The sequence below is a fragment of the Uloborus diversus genome, chromosome 1, assembly GCF_026930045.1.
Source record: "Uloborus diversus isolate 005 chromosome 1, Udiv.v.3.1, whole genome shotgun sequence".
Lineage (NCBI taxonomy): Eukaryota > Metazoa > Arthropoda > Arachnida > Araneae > Uloboridae > Uloborus > Uloborus diversus.
In genome coordinates, this window is record NC_072731.1 from 183799931 (window position 1) to 183822812 (window position 22882).

Below are 22882 nucleotides of genomic sequence, written 5' to 3' on the forward strand. Positions count from 1 at the left end.
TTCTTTCTAAGCCACATGCTAGTTAAAATGTAATATTAGCCAAATATAAAAGCTGTCAAACAAAAAGGTGGTGTCAAACAGGATGGAACAGATAGTGTCAAAATGTCTAACAGATCAAGTGAGCTGGTAATTTAAAGAACCTTAAAATTCATCATTGTTTCCACTGATGTACCCTCGCTGAATCAATCAGATTTGTTTGAACCTCATTCATTTATTAAACTAGAATTAAAAGTAGCTGCCCCAAGGATTGAAACAAACTACTACTCTTTTGCATCACACTACTCATTACACTACTTAAAAAGTAGTGTACTACACTACAAATTACGGAAAAATATTGTGGCTACAGTTAGTCACGCTGCTTCAAACCTCTGCATGAGCATAATTTTAAAGAAAATACAGAACTCGTTAACACAAAGCTGAATAAAAATTTAAGAGACTAATAAACATAAATCAAAATTATTTTTTCCCTGAATTGGAAAAAAACCAATTTCTTACAGATGAAAGGTAAGCTCTGTGATAACATCAAATCAGGGGCACACCAAACTTTCATTTTTAAGAGCACAAGGGGGGGGGGGGCTAACTTGCTGAATGAAACTCTGAAGCGTAAAATATGAGTTATGAGAAAAGCCGTTAACCCGTTCGCACCCAGCGTCACGCGGACGCTACGCAACAATTCCTCTCTTATCAGCCCAGCGGCACGTAACCGCTACGCGCTCTGATCGATGCTGACGTCCCAGCGTCACATATACGCTTTCTCGAAATGGAACGAATTAAATGAATATTTAAACGATAATAGATGGCGCTAAATGGCTATAACTTTGATCTTATTCAAGTCACATGGTATTTGACCTTCATGTACAGGCTTTAGTTTTTTATTTGGGCCTCTCCATGGGATAGATTTTTTTATGTAAACATCAGTGAATCACTGCTCTGCGCATATGATTTATGAGGTCTCAATTGCTCTTGTTTATATCTTTGCTTCTCTTTTTTTGTTACGAGTAATTGAAAGAGATATACATCTAGCTGAATAAATTATGGGGGAGGGGGAGGAAGGTTAAAATATTTTTGCGTATGTGTTCCAGACTTTTGGGATTCCCCGTTCGATGAGAGTACAGGAATGATTTCAAGCGGCACTGAAGTTTATGATTATTTTTGAATCCTTTCTGATATTGTTCTTCCTTATTTGTTCTTTTTCATTTCGAGACTGGAACATTGCAATAAAAATGGTTAGCGAAGTGAGTGAAAGGGAATGTTTTCGAGAGAATTATGAAGCAATTTTGAGACTTGTTGCGTGGGAATTGAACTAGTTTAAATTCGTTGATCTAAGTTGTTTTAATTAAATTTACATAAGGAACATATTTTTTTTGCTACATTTCTTTTTCTTTGATTGCACACTCATGATATCTAACTCTAACTTTGTTTTTGTGCACATATTATTTAACTTTGTGCGCATAGTTAAAGTTTTAGTATTCTACTTATTTCACTCCCTTCTAATAATGTAATAGTCTTTTAATTAATAATTAATAATCAGTAGTACATTGTTACAGCAAATTTAAAATTTCAAGTCATTATTTTGAGATGCTGATTTTATATGAATATTTTTGTTCAGTTAGGCTTAACTGCCGGAAATGCTCGGGCCGATGGCGGCGTTCCATTTCGGAACGTTCGGTCCCGTAGCTGCGCTTCGTTTTCCATGCGCTGGTCCTCAAGGGGTTAAGTATCAACATGAAACTTTTAAAACATCAAAACTTTGCTACGTTGTCACCAAATTTGCCAAAAAAGGAAATTTTCAATAATTTTATCATGCCTTTCATTTCATGCAAATCATTTACTCACACACTGATTTTCAGCGAATTTGTTAGAAAATATATTTATTTATGATATTGAAATATGTACAAATTTTCTATAATGCATTCCTCATCCTCATGCTAATTTGAAGTGAATCTAGAAAAATATTTCAACTTGTAAGGAAATTCAGCTTCATCTTTTGAGTTGCATTTAAGTATCCTATCAAAAATAAAACAAATAAATTACTACATGCATTTTATTTGGACAAAGTAGTATTCATTTTCATTGCACAAGTATACATGTCAGTAACTGAAATGTTTTTGTGCATAACTAAAAATATTTTAACAAAACTTATAAACTAAGCTTAATCAAATATAATTATTTTAGTGTTTCAAATATTTGAGCTGAGAAGGAAGTTAAAAATTAACATAAATTGTTTTCTTCATTTTTTTTTTTAAATTATCCATTAAGGTTATTTCCTACTAAATTTCACGTGCGAAAAATTCCACCTCGAGACAAGAACTCAAAAATCCAGTTTTCACAGTGATTTTTTAAAATAACAGTAAAAATGAGACTTGTTTAGTTTTTGCTGATAAGCAGTGAACAAATCTTTAAAATCATGTCTTACTTTTGAAGTGGGACAAAGTAATATTTTTATGGCATACTCACAAAAAACAAATTCGAGAATTAATGTATATGATATCTTACATATATATATATATATATGATATTATGATGAATTTACCTTGTTAAAATACATGTTTTTTTTTTCTTTTCTGATTTCAATGTAACAACACAACTGTGGTTGATCCTGCCCCCAATGAGTTACAATTCACAGAAATTTGAATTAGAATTCAGCTGAAGAAAATTAGTTAATTAGTCATTCAAAAACTATATTTTCTGGCCCGTGGGGAGGATTGATCACACCATTTTCGCCTTATTAGTAGGACTCTCTTACCAACTGAACTACTGGGCTTGAGATGCTGTACTATACACTAAATCAATGTGTCATAAATCAACAAAATAAATTGGAAATCAATGCCTCAATTTCGTTAGAATATTTTTAAAATCTAATATTGCGATATACTAGTTGAAACTAATGTTTCGTTTCTTGATTTTTGCAATATCAGAACTGTAGCTAAGAATCTTGCAATGATTTTAAATGTTATATTCAGGGAAATTTGAATCAGAATTATACTTAAGAATTCTTTAAAACAATATTTTTAACCATGGGGACTGAAGCTCATTATCTTCGCACTTTTAGAATGACACTCTAACCAGCTGACGGATCTTCATTTTCTTACACCATGAGTTTAAGCAATGTGTAGTTAAAAACAGAAATCAGTTTTTTTCGGAAAAAACAACTAAAAAATGTCTTTATTTTTTTCCGAAAGCGTAGAAAATCTTTAGAATGACACCTATAAAGGTTGATAAAGTTTAGTGTGATATGGTGGTGTCACAAAATAACACCTTAGAGAAATAATATGTAAGATTTCTTTGAGGAAATAATGCTCCACAGTGTAATTGGCCTTAAAAAATATTAAATAAAGAGTCACATTTTCCTTTACGTCTGTGTAACATTTAAGAGTTTTGAAAGACATTTTTTGGCTTTTCACATAACGTCAACAATCCCTCTAAAAATATGTATCTGGATAAGAAAAAGTTCCAAAAACCCCTTTGAGAATGAGAAAAAGTTAAGAAATATCATCAACATTCTCTCTTTAAAACCCCATGATAGTTGAAACAATAGCTTCAAAAACTTCCCTGTCGAATAAGTTCAATATCTTCTTAATACCCTATTGGCATGACAACATCAGCACCAAAAGTCTCCATTTCAGCAAACGTTAGAAGTATCTGTCAGCGAATTAGTTGAAATCCTCAAAGACTTTTATACATTTCGTAGAATATTTAGCTACGCTCCTTTAAGACTAAAACATGGGAAAAATGAAAAAAAAAAAAAAAAAGTAGTTTCGAAATAAGTAAATGCTGAAATGTTACGCAATACGTTACTTAGAAAAATTACTTCAATTAATTTTATGCGACATTTGTTTTCAAATTTTAAAAAATGCACACACTAAAATAAAAAATAGTTACATAAGATGCTAATTTTTTGCGATGGCTGACAACTGCAAACCGTTTGTTACGCTTGTATATAGGCACTCTCCAACTCCATCGGAAAACCTTACAATGCTTGTAAAGTCTGTAATGTTAGTTTATGCTCCAATGTGGTTTGAAATAAAAATGAAACCAAACTGCCAGTATGGTGCCCAACATTTTTGGAAAATGATTTCTCTTGCAAGGCAGTTTCCAGACAACGTTAGCAAGATAATTTTCAAAGTTCTCTCAAACAATGCATATTTCGCTCATCCTGAACAGCTACTGTTGACAATGTTGTTTGACTCAAGAAAATACATTTGGGAATTAGCTGTTAGGCGCATTCTGAACTCTAGAAATAAGAAGACGAAGAGCTCGGATGGTGTACGATTTTTTAAGCGTCCTAAACTCAGTTTTGAATTTTGAAGCCGTTGATTATGTTGATTTAATTGATTGGGCAAACTGTGTTGTAACAGAGCCACCTCTTACAATATCTAGGAGACCAACAGTTGAAAGAAATGTGCAAAGAACAGTCTACAGAGTTCACTTTTGAGAAATTTCCATTGTCACACGCAAGCTGTGAAACGTTGTGTGAAACTAATAACCGAAACTGCAATAAAAGTTCGTGGTGAAACTGCACGAGATAGATACATTCGTGCCTAACTTCAAGCTAGGAAAGAACTTCCATCATTTGATAACAAGGGACAATATTATTCCAAAAAATAATATTCATTATGCAAAAATAATATTATTATAAATCAAGTTTGAAAATTTCTTTTTCAAAATTTTATTATCTCTATATGTAGTTCTAGAAAATGTATGGTACTATTGCGTGATAATCATTACTATGATTAATAGTACGATTTAATTAATTGGTCTATGATTTAATTTTGAAAAATAATTTTCACATTGATAAAGAATAAATACCTTTGTGCTGAAAAATTAAAAAGTCAGTAATTCAATGTTATTAAGCACAAAACTTGCAAATGATTGCAGACACGTGTTTCGGTGTTACAAGGAACGTTCCGGTCGAGGGTTCATTGTTATGCCTTCAGAGTAGACTGTCTGAATTTCATTTTACCTCTAAGGAAATTGAGGATTTAGTTTTCCTTACTCATACTTGTCTAAGGCAAAGTTCCTTTGTTTTTAATGGTAAATTTTATACTATGTCGGATGGTTTGGCAATGGGAAACCCACTTAGCCCCATCCTTAGTGATATTTACATGCATTACTTTGAGGTCAAGTTGTTTCAGAAACTACAGTTTCAATTCTATGTTCGCTATGTTGATGACTGTTTTGTTCCTATGAACCACGATCAACTAAGCATTGATGATGCTTTATCCATTTTAAATTCCATTGATCCTCATATTCAATTCTCTTGTGAAAAAGAACAGAATAATTGCCTTCCATTTCTGGATGTTCTCGTTTCTCGAACTGAGTCCGGTTTTGAAACTACGGTTTATCGTAAACCTTTTGCTGTTTCCTTACCCCCACATAGATTATCGTCTCACCCTCCTAATCAAAAATATTCAGCTTTCAACACATATGTTTATCGTGCAATGAATATTTGTTCTTCACCTGAGTTTCTTAATGCGGAACTTAACTATATAAGAGCTGTGGCTGTTGATAGAGACTATCCGCCCACCTTAGTTGATTCCATTTACAAAAAACTTTGCAAAAAATCTCAAAATGTTGTTCTTAATAGAACTTTTAACACTAAGAATTTAGTTGTTCTGCCTTTCTTCCCTGGTATCAGTTTTCAGGTTGCTAAGATTCTGAAGCGTATCCCATTCCAAGTGGTATTATCTCCTATTAATAAACTTTCTTTCTCTTCTCTTAAAGATTCTATTCACCCTCTTAATTGCTGTGGGATCTATAAAATTGTTTGCAATTGCGGACTCGGATACATCGGACAGACCCGCCGTTCTTTGAAATTTCGGTTAAAAGAACATCAAAACTATGTGAGAAAACAACAGCTGAATAAATCCAGTATTGCTCAACACTGTTGGGAATCGAATCACTCTTTTGATTTTAACTCTTATCAAATTATCCAAAAATGCCCCAATTCGTTGGATCTTGATTTTTGGGAATCTTTCCACATCCTGAGGAATCGTTCTAATTTAGTAAACGATCTTACTGCAATTCCCTATTTTTCCTCTGTGTGGACTCCTTTGTTAAAATTGGTTTAGATTTTCTATTATTTTTATGTAAACGTCGTACATTTCTTACTTTTATTTTTTCATTTTTTGCTTTCTTATTTCGTTTTGTGATTAACTAATTCCAATATGTTTATCCTTCACTGTTTTTTCTGCATTTCTCCATTTGATACATTGCTTCCATACATAGTTTTTCCCGCTGGTAAATTTATTGCTAATTTATTCAGAGTGGTTTCATTTTTGGACTTTTTGCATTGTTTATGGGTTTTCTTTTAAAATTTATTACTTAACGGTTTTTTTCCCTGATGGAATTATATAATAAATTTTGTCTCCATGTGTCATTTTATCTTTTTTTGTTTTGTTTAATTTCTATTTTTTGATATTTATACTATCTCCTGTTCCACCGTGTTGCTTTTCTCCGATGACTTTTCATCAAAAAGCTCACACTTCTTTGCATTGAAAAAGGTGTTCCTTGTAACACCGAAACATGTGTCTGCAATCATTTGCAAGTTTTGTGATTAATAACGTTGGATTACTGACTTTTTAATTTTCACATTGGTTTTTAAAAAAATTCAATATTTTTTCATTTTTCTCCAATTTTTGATGTCGGAAAGGAGCGGTTAAATGCTCATTAAATTCAATGAAACATTTTATGGGCTAGAACTGGCTCATTATATAACATTTTCGGTGCATTCCAGCAAAATATTTGGAATGTAGTTTTTAAAAAAAATTTCGACAAAAATTCATTTTTCTCTTTTTTTTTCGATTTTTCAGTGTCAAATAGCGCCGGCTAGATATTTTTTAATATCCTAGAAATTTTTTGTAAATGCTAACTAGCTCACTACGCAACTTTTGCGCGCTATCCAAAAATTGATTTCGGAAAAAAAAAATTTCGGCTTTTTTCGGCCCACCCTAGTCCACAATGAGAGCCTTCCACAAGAGAATAAAAATTCTTCTCAAACCAACCCCCTCTAAAATTTTCAATGCCACAGACTGCATGATGGCAATTACACCAGGCAAAATCAAAGTTTTTGTGTCAGTTTAAAAGGCTCTGTAGCAGAAGGAAATTTACACGTTCGCTACAACTTTGACATTTTTTGGCAAGATTAAATGTGTCTTTTAACATCATTCAAAGGTTGTATAAAAAGTCCATAAAATTTGAGTTTAAAGGCATGCACATTTTACCGGGATTCCAACCATATTATAACAGTAAACAATTTAAAATTCAATTTTACTTACCTCTAGTTTTGCATTCCTGTGTATCAGGAAAATCCAGCTCCCAAAAGTGTTCAGGAGTAGAAGGTGGCACAAATTTTGCTCTGTGGCGTGAACATTTTTTGAGCCGTTGTTGCTTCTCTTTTTCTGATAATCCAAGATCAGAGTAATACTGTTCAAAGAGAAAAACTAGTTTACAGAAAAAGTAAATTTAACCTTAAAAATTTGAAAAATATAATTTTTTTCAAAAATGATTGAATTTTTTGAACAAATGTGCTTATAAAATGCTTAATAAAACAGAAAACTTCATTGAGACTTTAAACTCAACTGCACTCATTGGTATGTCCCCCCCCCCCCTTTAAAGAATGTGTCACACAAAAATAAGTTTCAAAATTGTATATTACACGAAAATAATAATTATGATACGTTAAATACTTACTTTCTTAAGTGTTGCCACTGATATGTTATAGCAGGTTAAGTGGTCCAACTTTGAAAAGTAGGATAGAAAAAAGGTGCACTGAGAGGGATCTTGTTTCCTAAACTAATACAGGTTAGCTAGTGTTTTCGGGACTCAGGTTTAATAAGTAACTGTGTGGTATTATAAAATGTAATTTTTTAAGACAGGAGCTAAAATTCAAATTTTTACTTTCAGGTTTTGGAGCAGAGACTTCCCAACAAGTTTCAAGTTTCATGTATTTCTGCTTGGACAATTTTAACAAGGAGGATTGAGCGGGAGTCCCCCTCCCTCCCCACCTAAATTTTGGCCTCTGTGAGAGTAAATATGCTACAAGTGAAAGTTCCAAGACCATTTATATGCTTTGAAACTTTTCCAATCATTTAGTATTTAGAAAAGCATTTACCTGATTATACTTATGCCTGCACTTATGTAAACATTTACTATTTCTCTTCAATTTCATTGCCTTTCAAAAAGAATCATAAGATTTTTTTCTAAAGAAAAGAAAACATATAAATCATTATTAAAACCAGACAGTTTTTCACCTTTTCGCATTCTTTGCAATCATATCCTACAAGTTGTCGTCTTTCTGCTTTCTTGCGGACTGTTTCTTCTTTATATTTATACTTTGGTTCTTCAGGAAACGGTAACCTGCAATGTCATTATCTTCATTAACATGTTGACATTCAACTTTCTATAATTTTCACTAAAGTATATTTCTTAAACAATAAATAAATTTATTAAATTATCTTTATTCTACTTTATTTTAAAACTTTTCTGTTCAGGTTTCAGTTAACATAAATTACTTTAACTCTTAAGATATGAAATGATATAAGCAGAAATTCAAAAACAATAGTGCGTTTAAAAAAAAATCACAGATGGAATATTTTCAAGCTGAATGGCTCAACAGTTTTTAACGCAGCCATCTAACGGTAAAAAGAATGATTAAAACAACACAGTAGAATACCTTTATGCCACCAAGCTATTAAATACCATTCCCTATAAACGGCACAACTTTTCATGCATAAACAATGAACTGTGTAGTTAAAAGAGCACTGTATTCAGCATCATCTGGCAACTTTAAATTTGAAAGTTTTTCATCTTTACCCCTTAATTCAAAACTTTAAAATGAAAAAGTATGTCCACAGTAAAAAAGTACTAAGTCCAGCAGCTTAGTGATAGCACTTTACCCTTCCATGCCACATGCTCGGGATCAATCCCTGGGTTGGGCACGGTGGATTCAGCTTTTCATCCCTTCAGTGTCTTGATAAAATGAGTACAAAGCGTACTTGGGAACTAACTCTGGAGACTCTGCGTTCAGCTGACCACCTAATCGGAAAATTTGACTTGCATCTCAGAGCACTCGGGCTTCAAAATTAAGATGGGAACAGTAGGTATTGGCTCCCATGGGTTGTTGCACACTGAGTTTAGAGTAAAAAAGAACCAGATTGTCCTTAAAGAGCAGCTGCTTACTTGTTTTGTTGATGACGTCAAAGTTATGGGCATTGTAGAACATGAAAAACAAGTAAAACTGCTGCAAGATGATTTAGATCATATTAATAAGTGGGCAGATAAGGGGAGTGGCAGCGGATTTTAGGAGGGGTACCCCCCCCCAAAAAGATAAATTAATTTAAATTTTTCATTTATTATTTTTAATTGACTTCTCTACAACTTTTTTTACAGTTGTTTAGAAAGAACACTAAACACACACGGCATATTTCGAATAAAAGCATTTTTATTTGCTGAAGAAGGAAAACTGGAGTCAGAGGCCAGGGTTGCAAAACCCATCTAACTCAAAATATTATGTAGTATCAAAATATCACCTGAACTGTATCATGGCTTAAATTTGCAAAGAAATAGTTTATGAATTCTTCAATAAAACTTAAGTGTTACAAAGCTATTATTTTCTTAATTAGGTACATATATCTTAATTACAATATAAATTAATTTTTAAAAACTCAAATGAGGTGTGGGTTAATAAAATAACTTCGTGTTATAATCATGACAATGTTTCTAATTAAAACCGTTCATTTTACAGCACCTCGGTGAAATTATAATGGGTTTAGTATTTAATTCCCTTGAAATATTAAAGATATTTTACATCCTCATTCAAAGCATATTAGTGCATAATATTTATGTGTACATAATGTACTTAAAAGTATATTAATTGGTCTTACGTGATCTTTAAGAAAAACATTAAAAAACATTTTCATGAACAGGGTGGCGACAGGAACTGGAAAAAAAAAAGTTCCCTGACTTTTCCCTGATTAAGTTCATCAAATTTCCCTGATTTACGTTATCAATGATAATGCTTTCCTTTCTTTCCCGTACCCGAAAAGCATTGCATATTACATAAAATGCAGTGTTTAGAACGGTTTAACCTGTTAATTAAAAATATATTTTGAAAAGATGCTCCTTTTTTCGGTAAAAATAGTGCATTAAATTATCGACAGAAAAATATTGTAGGAAATCTAAAACAAATACTTTACTTCCAGGAACCAGTTAACATAAGAATTCCAAGAAATTATTAAAATCACTATTAAATAAATATCTAATCATGATAAAACTAAAACATTTAAATGGAAATAATCTTGAACTGAATTTTCAAGCAGTATAACTGCAGCTGCAAGAATAACAAGTGATAGTTAAAGTATAGAAGTAATGCAGTTTTACTTACGTAAATACTACTGCCATGTGCAGGTAAACAGCAGTATCTGCAGAAATTAGTTTTTGAGATATTTGAAAAAATGTGTGGTGGATTCAATACTAACAATAGGAAAATGTTGGAATTAGACGTTTTTTTCGCGCCTCTTTTTCAGCGGAAACCAAATAAGCGAGTATGTACAATAAAGATAACATACAATAGATGACAAAAATGCAAAAAAAAAAAAAAAAAAAAAATGTGCAGTTCCTGCCCTTTTCTTGCACACGGCAGAATAGACATATTTATGTAAAACAAATTGAGATCTTTCAACAACCAGTCATATTGAGCTATTCTCTAATCAAAAACTTAGGTTTTAATGAATGAATACAGCATTTTAACTATTAAAAAATAATAAAAATATTTACTTATGTATACAACTCAATTTCAAATGATTTCATTAGTTGTCGAAAAAAAAACTCTTAGATTACTTTTTAGTAACAAAACACATTGATTATTAATTTCAAAATGTATATGGTTTTAAAATAAAAGATTTTTAAAGTCTGAAAAAAAAACCCTTCGTGTAATCTGAAGTGATAGCAAATAATACCATGACAAAAAAAAAAAAAAAATTCAGTCAAAATTCCATTTTAGCAATTAAATTAAAAATGCCAAGTGATAACTTTTAAAATTTTTTCAGCATTAATTTAAAAAGTTTTAATAGTTTTTTTCTTGAAATCGTGATAACAGTATGCTAATTACTTCAAGACAATGATTAAAGGCAAGGGAGCAAAGTTATTAATGACAGCTTCCTCTTTGCCTGTAGGGTTGTTTATTTTACATAGCTTGGAAAACTTGAAAGGAAAATGCAAGCAAGGTAAAATAAACAACTTTACAGACACAAAAGCAATCTTAGGAAGCTCATCCTAAGATTGAATACTTTAACCTTGAGGAAAAAAGATGCACAAATGTGCGGCACTGTATAATTGCACCGCATTAATTTTACTTTTTTTAAGACAAATAATTCACGGAAAATTCATAGGGAATCAAAATACTTCATTTTGCAAGGGAAAAAAAATTTTTTTTTCTTCATTTGATCAATTTTCCCTGAATTTTTGTTATTTTTTCAAAATTCCCTGATTTTTCCTTGAGTGATAAAGTTCTCTGACTTTTCCCTGATCTCCCTGATCTGTCGCCACCCTGATGAAAAACTTTGGAATGAAACATTGAATGCAAGGGGGAGGGGGGGGCTATTCAATTTCTGCGCCCCTTCCAAAAGTTATTTCTGTATCCGCCCCTGAAGGGGAGTGTGGTAGTTAATGAAGGGAAATGGTCAAGTGCTACATTTAGGTCATGGAAATAAGAGTACAACTTATTATTTACAGGGTTTAGTCATTAGTCAGTATATGTAGTCAGAAAATGTAATTGATCTGGGCCTATTACTAAATCAGGACTTCCAAGTTTAGACAACAGTGCAGCATTGCAAGTAACAAAGCCAACGCTTGGGTTAATCAATAGATCTATTTTAAACAAATCTAAGAAGGTTCTTCTGCCTTTACATAAAATTTTGATAAGACCTCATTTGAAGTATGCTGTTTAGTGTTGGTCTCTTTACTCAAGAAAGATATTCCTTTATTGGAAAGGGTTCAAAGAAGAGCTACTAGGCTAGTAAGGGGACAATTAGATTTGGATTATTGTGCCAGACTTTTAAGTTTTAATATGTATAGCCGGGAGCAAAGGAGTTGGGGGGGGGGGGGCATGGATTCATTAGGGTCCAAAAATTTGACCAGGACCAGCGTAGCAAAGATCGTGCTCTTCTATTGATTATGAAGCACACATTTTTTTAAATGATGATTAAAATTTTAATACTCATTGTATATAAACCTCATTGATATATTCTGAATATTATTTCCTAAATTTGTGAATAATCTATATAACGCCTAAACCTATATGATGCAAAACCACTTAAGAAGATGTGTGTTATAATAGTCTTCTATAGTATTGAAATGTTATTAAATTGGACTACGTTCAGTAGTGAGGTTTTAGAGATTGACACAAAATAGTGAAGAATGTTGAAAAATTCAATATTATATTTATATTTATTTAAAGTTACTCCAAGTTTGATGAACTAAATTAGATACATTTTGTTTTTGTTTTTTTACATCAATTCGTTTTTCGGAATTTTTGATAAACACAAAAATGTATTTTTAAAAATATTCTCTTGAAAATTTCTACACAGCTAGATATAGATTGATAGATACAGGGAGATAATATAACTACAAAAACATAGATTAATAGTTAGATAGACAAGAGAATTTAAATGCAGATAGTTGTACAGAGACATATCGATAGATAGATTAAATAAGTTTTACACCATCGTCAAAATTAGTGAAGCAGTTGCCGAATGCTGCTTCTTGGCTAAGCTCAACCCATAATTTGATTGCTTTCGGTAAAAATTGGATCGCTATTAAATAATAATTATGTTGCGGAACAACAGAATTGTGTAAAAAAATAAACCAGCAGGTAGCCATAATAGGTTTGTGTCAATTACACTGTTTTATGCATTTATTCTAAAAACCAAACTTACCTATCAAAGCTGTTCATGTTTTCTTTGGCATGATTGTTTTCATCTTCATACAAAGAATCTATTAAAATATTTGTAGAGAAGGTATTTATTCCAAATATAACTAATCCCAAATTTTAAATGATTCTAATAATACTAAATAAAATCAGAAGATAAAAAATATAAGATGAATGCATGAAAAATAAAATACATGGTATTGAATAAACAACTTAATAACTAAAGTAAAACGGACCTTATACTTAATGCACTGTTATTTTACTAAAAACACTTGTATTTATTTATTTACTTTTTTAATGTTTAAAGAATTAGTTAGAAACAAATAAAATTTTATGCACAAGCCCATTTCAATCCCTTTTAGCAACAAAGAGTGATAGTAAAAAAAATTCTACTGAAACTAAAACAACCAGAAATATTAGGATACCTAGCTATCTTCGTCATGACACTAATTTTCTTGTTATAATTAGATACAAAACTAATATTCTATGTTAGATGATTTTTATTACTTTTCGATACTTAAAATAAGGGGCGGACTGGCCCAATCTGCAATTTCTGACAGGGCCAACATTTTTTTGTTGAAATTAAAAATATAAAAAAAACTTAAGTTCTTTTCTTTCAAATTCAAGTTGAAATTGTAGATAAAATAAAAAGAGCAGATTTATAACAGTTTGAGGTTGATCCTTAGATGGATATTTCAGTCGCAGATCAGCTATCTTTATGTCATAATTACTTATTATATTCATTAACGGCCAATCACTAACAAATATTGGGGAGGGGGGATTGGTTGCTTATATGCCTTCAAATTTGAGAACTTTCTGGAAAAGAGCGGCTTTCTGCTCCATCTCCCCTAGATTGGTAATACAGAATAAAATGGCTTTTTTGATAATTCAATTTTAAACAATTTTTGGTCAGATACCTCCCCTCCCTCCATTTGTCTAACCTTGTCAAAACGAGTAGATTAACATAGCTTTAAAATGTGATTTCAGGAGCAGTGGGAGGAGCCGGGGGGGGGGAGGTTTTAGGGCCAAACGCTTCTCCGAGCCCTTGGTTTTGCCAATCTTATTACGGTAGTTTATGTACATTTATGTGCAGTTATGACTCAAAAACCCAAGCAAGAGGGTAATTCTGGATGTGCTACTGTCTAGGCGGGAGAACTCCCAAAACTCTCATCCTTTCCCCTATCGTGTTTTTGGAGCCTCAAAGTCGAAAAATTCCCTGGTTCCCTCCCCCAGGCCCGTCATGAGGCGGGATTAGTTTACAAAATAATAAGCTCAATAAATAAATCAAGTCATAAATAAATGTTATAAGTTCCGAGCTAAAAGACTGGTTAGAGGAAATTTGGGTCTGTCTGGTACCCTTCAGGAAACTCCACTTAGTTCAAAGGAACAGTTTACAAAATCTTAACCAAAATAAACCCATCACAAAATTACAATTGACAAACTGGACCTTTCACAAACTTATTTCTTGATAAAGTAGTACACAAAAGGGAAATGTAAAATATATTAGTACTTTTGGCAGGGTTGTTTGTTTAATGGGTTTAACCATGGTTTAAACCAAGTTGTTTTTTTTTTAAAGAACCATGTGGGTTTTTTTTTTTCAAAAATGGTTTTTTTGAAAGATTTCATTGTTTTTCCCCAAATGTTTTCATAAACTTTACATACTATTGCAAAGATTGATGAAATTGCTAATTGATGAAAAGTATCAAGCATAGCTTTATAGATGAATTACAGATTTAATAAATGAAGAAACTTATATTTTTTGAGGTAATGCAAGTATGCTAAATATTTTTTTTTTTCTTTTTTTAAATCAATGCACTTTTCCTATTAGGTACATAAATGTGCAAGGCAGACCAACTAAATTTTTCTAAAATCAGAGTTGGTAAAAAAACCGTTTTTTTTTTTTTTTTTTTGTTTAAACCGTTTTTTTTTTTTTTTTGGTTTAAATACTATTTGCGAGAAAAACAATTAATTTTCAGAAGGTAATTAAGGTTCATGTAATTAACAGTTATTCAATAGTCACATTATACCTAATTTCTTGATTAATTAAAGAGATAAGAACAAAATCTTGTACCTAAATTAAATAATTAAAATAGCTTTCTGCGGGGAAATATTGATTGAAATGTTTGACTTGATTAACATATTAGTATGCATGTATATATAGACCCTTTATGATACGAAATACTTCAAGAAGTGGTTGTGATGCGGGTTAAGATAAAATATAATGAAGATCCAAGAAAAAAACTTTATAAATTCAACATAATATGAATAACTATCGAATAAAGGTAAAAGTTATATTTTTAAGCATAATCTTTTCAAAAGAACAATTTTCATATTTTTTCTTTCTGATCTTACATAACGCTGATTTTTATATACACAATGTTGCAAATATTGAAGTAAAGCAAGATGTACAACAGTACATGATTGAACAATCAAAAAATCTATTGCTGTTGTACTGTCCAAGTTTTAAAAAAAAGTGCTGCTCTATATTCGACTCCGTTCTTATTTTGGAAAGACTTGGAAAAGATATCGACTATCTCTAAAACAAAGAACCAAATCAAAATTACAAAAATTGGTGTAACATGGCTTAAATTACAGCTTATTTACTGGCATACATGTTGCATCCAGCATTAAAGTTTAAAAAATATTAAATGCAAACTCTTTAGAACAAATAAATGTGTAGCAAATTCTATTTCAAGAAATTTTTTTTGCCAAAAACGTTATATCTTCTGCAACAGTGACTGAGTGGTGCAAAAGCCAGGAAAAAGAATTTGAAAAATGCAATGCAACCGTCTTTAAAAATTTTCAACATTACTAAAACCAGCTTCAGAAAAGTGCAGTGCATATATTTTCGTCATTTAGATATCATTCATAACTCAAAATTTGATTAGGCTCGGAAAAAGCTTCAAACTTGCTTTTTGTTCAAAGTACTAAATAACATAAAAATAATATTAATTTATAACGTAATAGTTGCTATGTATTTATGCATATGTTATTGTGGTGTAAAGTTGATTTTATGTAACTGTAAAAAGATTTATACACATATTTCTGAAATGAGTTGAATACATCACATATACAGGGTGTCCGAAAAGTCCTCGACACATAACAATGGTACACAACAATGGTATTTTAGGTTAAATGTGTCAAGGACTTTTTGGACACCCTGTATATTTATTTATAAATGCAATTTTACAGTTTTTGTTTGTAACAGATTAAAAATATTTTGTTTTAAACCAAAAGAACCCGTTGTTTTCTCCAACAGTCTTTAGAAAAAATTCATTTAGTTGAAAGCCTTGATCAAAAAGACTAGCTTTGAAGCTTTTTCAAATCCTAATTTGTTTCTTATTCAATATGTGTGGGAAAGTCAATGTAAACCTGTAAAATGGATTTTTTTTTTTTTTTTTTTTTTGGCTTTTTTTTTTAAAAAACCAATTGGTTTAAAACCAAACAACCCTGTCTAAAATTACATGGGAAAAAAAATCCAAGTAGCTCAGGTCTCTTTTGATTCATTCCATCGTCTTTTTTTTTTGCATTTCAAAATAGTCCAAAAAGCATTTGTTAACCAAAACTTCATTTACTACCTAATTTGTTTGATTACTTAAGATTTATTGAGATAGATTATGTACGATTGAAGCAATGCATAATGTGTATAAATTTTAACGCTAGAATATTTAAATGACAAGAGAGGGAAAAAAGAAAATAAAGAAGTCCAAGAACGCTTAGAGTAGGCATAAAATTGTGCTTATACCTGCACACTTTTTTCACCCCCAATAGACGATGCAGTCAGAGCAAGAAAAGAAAATATATAAAATTATGAACACAGAAATATCATGTAACTCAGTGCTCTTTGAAAAAGAAAAAAAAAAAAAAAATATATATATATATATATGGCCAAATTTTCAACTTTCAAAGAACTTTTTTTATCCTAATATAATAAAAGAAGTCTCATGTATGAATGGAAAATCAATAAACATTAATTTTTAAGACAGTCTTCATTAATAAAATATGTTGAAAGAGTATTTTCATAATGAGGCTTTTAATTTTTTTTATTTCTTATTTGATACAAAAATTGTATCCCTAAATGCATTAAACCAAGAGAAATACAGTCTACAATGGGAAACATAATGATTTTCTTAAAACCTACTTATCCTATTTCTATAATTGTTGTCACTGATACATTAAGTAAATAAATTACATGATTTGTAACTTTTTTTAAAATCTTTAAACAAAATATGCCTTGATCTTTTGATTTTTAAAGTTCTGTAATGTACATCGGACCTGTGATTCATTTGTAGATACTACAAAATACTTTCTATGTTTAAGAATGTGCGATTTTACTTTATTATTTTTTTTATTTATCGTAGTAGATAGCTGTGATTATGAGGAAATTAATTTACAAGAATTTGTTCTTGGTTATTTGTAGTTAGCAATGTCTGAACTATCACAATAAATTATTTTTTTGACTATTTATACCAAGGCCCATTTACATATTGTATTTTTTATCCTCATAGTTAAAAGATTTTCAAACAATATTCTCCCATAGAAGTTAGTCCTATAGTATGAGGAAATGCAATTTCAAGATTTTATTCTTAAACATTCAATTAATTAATTACAAAGAAATTAGGTACAAATATGAATATTAAACATTCTTTAACAATTAATTGAAAAAATATTCATGATTTACCTAAAATATTCTTGCAAATAGTGTTTAAACTAAATAAACCCGGTTTAAACCAAAAAAAAAAAACCTGGTTTAAACGAGAAAAAAAAAAACACTTTTTTTTCGGGGGGGGGGGGGGGAAGGGGTTTCAAAATTTTTTTTTTACCAACCCTGACTTTTGGTTAACACTTTGAAATTTCACAAAAAGATTTGATTTTTTTCAAAATTCACAAAAATAGGACCCTGTGAAAAATCCTGGACAGACTCCTGCATACTCTTAATCACACAATAAATAGCACATTAATTCAAAATTACTCGATTTTAAGCTATTTTTATTACAGTTTAACTTGCTTTTATAACAAGAACCCAAATTTAGCGAGGAAATTAGAAATATTTGGTTGGTACAATGTTAGGTCTACGGGAGCATAACTTGCTTTTAACGAGCAAACCCGCTTAAAAGCAAGCAATCATTTTTGTGCTTCATCAAATGTCAATTGACTTTCTCTTAGCTTAACCTTTCTTGGAAAAATTCCTTCAATGCTCTGAAGACATACAAAAAACAGAGGTTTTTATTAAATTTGTGGAGTAGAGAAGCTTTAGAAAATTCTACATTTTTTTTATGCCAATATTATCACTTTTGAAGTATACTTCTGAGAATATTGCAACTCAAATTCAAGTAAATGCAAATGAAAGTAGAATGAGAAATCCTCAAAAAAAAAGTAGGGGGGGGGGGACAATAAGGCAGTTCAAAGCAAATTTACTAGAAATAATAATAACAATAATATCAATAATAAAGTATGATCTTCTTTGACTTTTTCATCAAACTTGCTTTTCACTAGCAATCGGCTAAAACAACAGGGTGGCGACAGGAACTGTGAAAAAAAGTTCCCTGACTTTTCCCTGATTAAGTTCACAAAATTTCCCTGATTTACATTACCAGTGATAATGGTTTTCTTTCTTTGCTCTACTTGAAAACCATTTTATGTTTGTATAAAATGCAGTATTTTAAACGTTTTAAGTTGTGTAAAGTTGCTGAACTAAAGATATATTTTAAAAAGATGCTACTTTTTTAATAAAATGGTTAAAAAAATATCAAGTCAATTTTTTTTTTTGTGGGGGGACCTACAAAACAGTATATTAAATTTTTCTGTGTGGAAAGATTATAGAAAATGTAAAAAAAAATATACTTTACTTCCAGAAACCACTTAGCATAAGAATTTTAAGAAACTATTAAAATTACTCTTAAAAACATATGTGTATTTATGATAGAACTCAAAAGTAATTGAAATTATTTTGAACTAAGTTTTCAAACAGTATAATAATTGTTGCAAGAATAACAAGTAATAGTGAAAAATAGAAGTAATGTAGTTATTCTTATATAACTAATTGACACATTTATGAAAAACAGATGAAACTATTTGACATCCATTCATAGGGAGCTGATCTCTAATCAAGAACATAGGTTTTAATGAATGAATACAGCATTTTAACAATAAAAAAATAAAGATATTTACTTAAGTACACAAGTTCACTCTATTTCAAATTATTTCAGTATGTAACGAAAAAAAATCTTAGATTGCTTTTGTAACAAACAACTTTGAAATGCAAGGGGAAAAAAGAAAAAAAAAGCAATTAGTTAATTTCAAAATATATAAAAGAAGAAAAGTTTTTTTTATTGAAAGTTCAATTTTAGCAATTACATTAAAATTGCGAAGAAGTAATAACTTTTAAGCTTTTATAGTATTAATTCAAAAACGAAAGGTTTCTTTTCGAAATCGTGATTACAGTACGCTAATTAATTCGGGACAATGGAATAAAGGCAAAGGAGCTGAGGCATTATTGAAGGCTTCCTCTTTGCCTGTATGGTTGTTTATTTTACGTAACATTAAAAGCGTAAAAGGAAATTTTAAGCTAGGTAAAATAAACAACCTAACAGACACAGAAGCAATCTTAGGAAGTTCATCCTGTGGTTAATAAGTAAGACTCAATACTTTGACGTTGAGGAAAAAAGATGCACAAATATGCAGCAGTGTTTAATCGCAACTCATTAATTTTACTTTTTTTTGAACAGATAATTGACAGAAAATGCGTAGGGAATTAGAGTACTTAATTTTGTAAGGAAAAAAAATTTTTTTCTTCATAAAATCAATTTTCCCTGATTTTTTGTTATTTTTTCAAAATTCCCCGATATTTCCCTGATTAATAAAGTTCCCTGACTTTTAACTGATTTTCCTGATCTGTTGCCACCCTGAACAAGCAAATATCACACTCCTTTCGCACTCATTATAAACAAGTTCAACTGTATTAAGTTTAAAACATTGAAAGTTATACAAGCAAGCATACCTGCATTTCTTCCAATCTCCTGAGCAGATTTTGAACTTGTTTTCAACATGTCATTTTCACAAGGAAGTCTAAGAATTTTATTCTCAGATTTATTGTCTAATACCAAGATGTTTTCATCAAAGCTCAGTTTATTTTGTTCTGATTGCTTTGAGCTTAATTTACCACAAGGTGTGAACTCAAATTTAAAATTTTCAGGAATACAAGTAGCATCAAAATCCATTGTTTTACTTTCTTTTTTACTTCTGAAGTTTTGCACTTCATGAAGAGTTGGTGATGTAATTACAATTTCTTCATCTTCAATTTTTGCATTTACTTCTTTTTCTAATAGTGATTTTTCAAGAGCTGTATTTTTAGATTTTTTAGGACAAAGAGGTTGGAAAATAGTTTTTGATAATTTAGTTTGTCGATAATTTGGTTTTTTATAATCTAGTGGTGGTGCATCTAAAGTCATCTTAAATTTCGAGGATGTTTTAACTGATTTCATACCTTGAATCTTTTTAGTACATTTCTTTTTATCACTGACCTCTTTCAAGGAGCTGTTCTCTTTATATTTGCTACTTGATGGCTGAAAATCATCACTGTCAGCTGCGTCATTTACTTGATTATGGTTTGTAACTAATGGTAACAAAGATGGAGATGCCAGGTTGGCATTTTCCTTACTACAATCCAATGTACTAAATGGTGAATCTACAAGCTTCTTGGAATTTATCATCGCATTTTCCGACGAATCTTTCTTTTGATCCGTTTCTAAAAGTAACACCTCCTTTGTATTAGATGACATAATTTTACTTTCTGCTTTTGAAACTTCCGAGTTTGCGTTATTGTGTAAATTATACGAAGGTATAACACTAGAATGGACAGTTGGAACTAATATTTTTGAACATTCATTCTCATTTGCTTGGGTAAATGAATCAATTTCTTTTTTGCATTTTTTGGAGGTCTTATCCATACATGATTCGCTTGACAATCTTTTCCTCGTTGATTTAATAGAAGAATCTTTTGTGCTTTCAATAAAGGAGTTCTGTTCCTTGAAATATTGTTTTGAATGTAAGTCAGCTTTTTTAACATTTTTCTCATCTTTGTGAACATTTTTAGAAGTTTCAGCTTTCACATTAATATCAATATCTAAAGTATCGGGAGCCAAAATCAATGAATCATTTGGCATCAGTGTAGAAGGATTAATTATTGAACCTAAACCTAAAGGTTCTTCCAGCGTATCAATCATTACATTTTGAAGAAGATTTTGCTTCACATTTTGAACATTAACAACGGTATCGGTGAAGCATAAAGATTGGCAGAACTGTTCTTCGAGAATGTTTTCTCCTTCAACATTATTTTTTGCTTCCTCATTTGATGCTGAAACCGAGTTTTGCAAACCAATGGTCAGGTTCTTAGAAATTTGATTTCTGAGGGGAAAAATAAATAGATATATATATTTAAAAAATAATAATAGATCAACACATATAATGTTATTTTCTCTTTTTTTAATAAAATTTAAATATATTTTATATGTGTATTTACTTATATTAATATTAAATTTTTATTTTGTTCAGCTACAGTACAACCTCATTTATCTGGACTAACTGGGACCAAAAACAATTTGGATAATCCAAAAACCATATGTGATGAGTATGATGAAAATGAGGTAAAAAAAAAAAAGAGAGAATCTCCCCCCACAGCTCAAAACTATCTGCAGGCATCAAAAGCAATATACAGTAGCAAGGGGACCCTAAAACCCCACCATTTAAACATGGCCCCCTTATATTTACTATAAAATTGGTATTAAAGGTAGAACGAAGCTTTGGCATGGCTGAATAGTGAATTGTGATTCGGCCGATTCAACCAACAACAGCTTATGATGTTTATATTTTTCTATAGTAATTATTACATACAATATTGCCTTTAAAGATTTATATGATTGAGGCTTTTGATAAAACCCAGTTAGAAATTATTTTAATTAAAAAAAATTGTGTGCATTGAACCAGAAACTGCTCAGTGATTAATAATACACTATATTTTATTTGAAACTTGATAAGAAATGAATAAGTTACATACATTATATCTAGTTAAAGATTATAGGAACAGCTTTAGTTGTTTTAAAATGCAGCTATTAAAAAACTGTATAAAATACTTTTCAAACTTAAACTCATGAAAACAATAGTCTGACTACTCTTAACTACAGTCAAACCTCCCAATAGCGGACACCGTCAGTATCAAAGTTTTTGTCCGTTAACGGGGAGTGTCCGCTATTGGGGAGTCTGAATTTACAATGACATTTTAATTTTGTATTTTAAACCTACACATAGTGTATAATTCTAAGTTAAATTAATGAGTAGTGCAAATATAAGTGAACTTACCCTATAAGTAAATAATCCGCTGAATCTTTCGGGGAAAATAAAATAGCAAGGTATTTGTAAATTTTTTCCTCTAGCGGAACAAAACCAGTTAAGCACAATGGAATCAATGTCGTTGATTTTAAGCACCTTTTTTGTTTTAGATGGTAGCAAAATGTAACCCAATCAGCTATTTTTTACTTCATCTGGCAATACTGTGCTGATTCCTCATCAGCATCTGGAGAAAAAGCACGCAGCTCCAACGCTCGTCTCCCAAAATCTAGTGGAGGGGGGGGGGATACCGTTAAGTTGCACAAGAGTATTTTTTGTAATGAATTCCTCTCCCATGCAAACTGATTAAGCAAGGAACTGTAAAAGAAGAAATTTTTTTTCTATTTTTTGCTGGAATTTTGTGTCTGAATTGGGAACAAAATTTTTCCTAAGCTTTGACTGAAAAGGCTCCTGTTTTCGGAGAAAAAGGGGTGTTAATCTTCTTATGGGTACTGGTTAGTCCCTTATCATTGTAAAGGAGTGGAAAGTGCTGAGCTAAATCTTACCAGACACAAAAAAATAAAACGAAACTCAGCTGATTTACTGTCCGCTAATGAGGAGTGAAATACA

At 30.8% G+C, this 22882-nt stretch overlaps 1 protein-coding gene across 1 annotated transcript in view; it reads right to left on the reverse strand.

Moving 5' to 3' along the window:
- Nucleotides 1-1878: 1878 nt before the first annotated feature.
- Nucleotides 1879-22882, reverse strand: part of LOC129217565 (uncharacterized protein MAL8P1.12-like) — a 31965-nt gene continuing 10961 nt past the window's right edge. Inside the window, exons 5-9 of the mRNA XM_054851892.1 lie at nt 19929-21334; nt 12936-12993; nt 8253-8358; nt 7278-7425; nt 1879-2007 (exon numbers count right to left, since the gene is read on the reverse strand). Coding sequence (XP_054707867.1) covers nt 1958-2007; nt 7278-7425; nt 8253-8358; nt 12936-12993; nt 19929-21334 — 1768 coding nt within the window. The 3' untranslated portion in view covers nt 1879-1957. The remainder of the gene's footprint in view (nt 2008-7277; nt 7426-8252; nt 8359-12935; nt 12994-19928; nt 21335-22882) is intronic.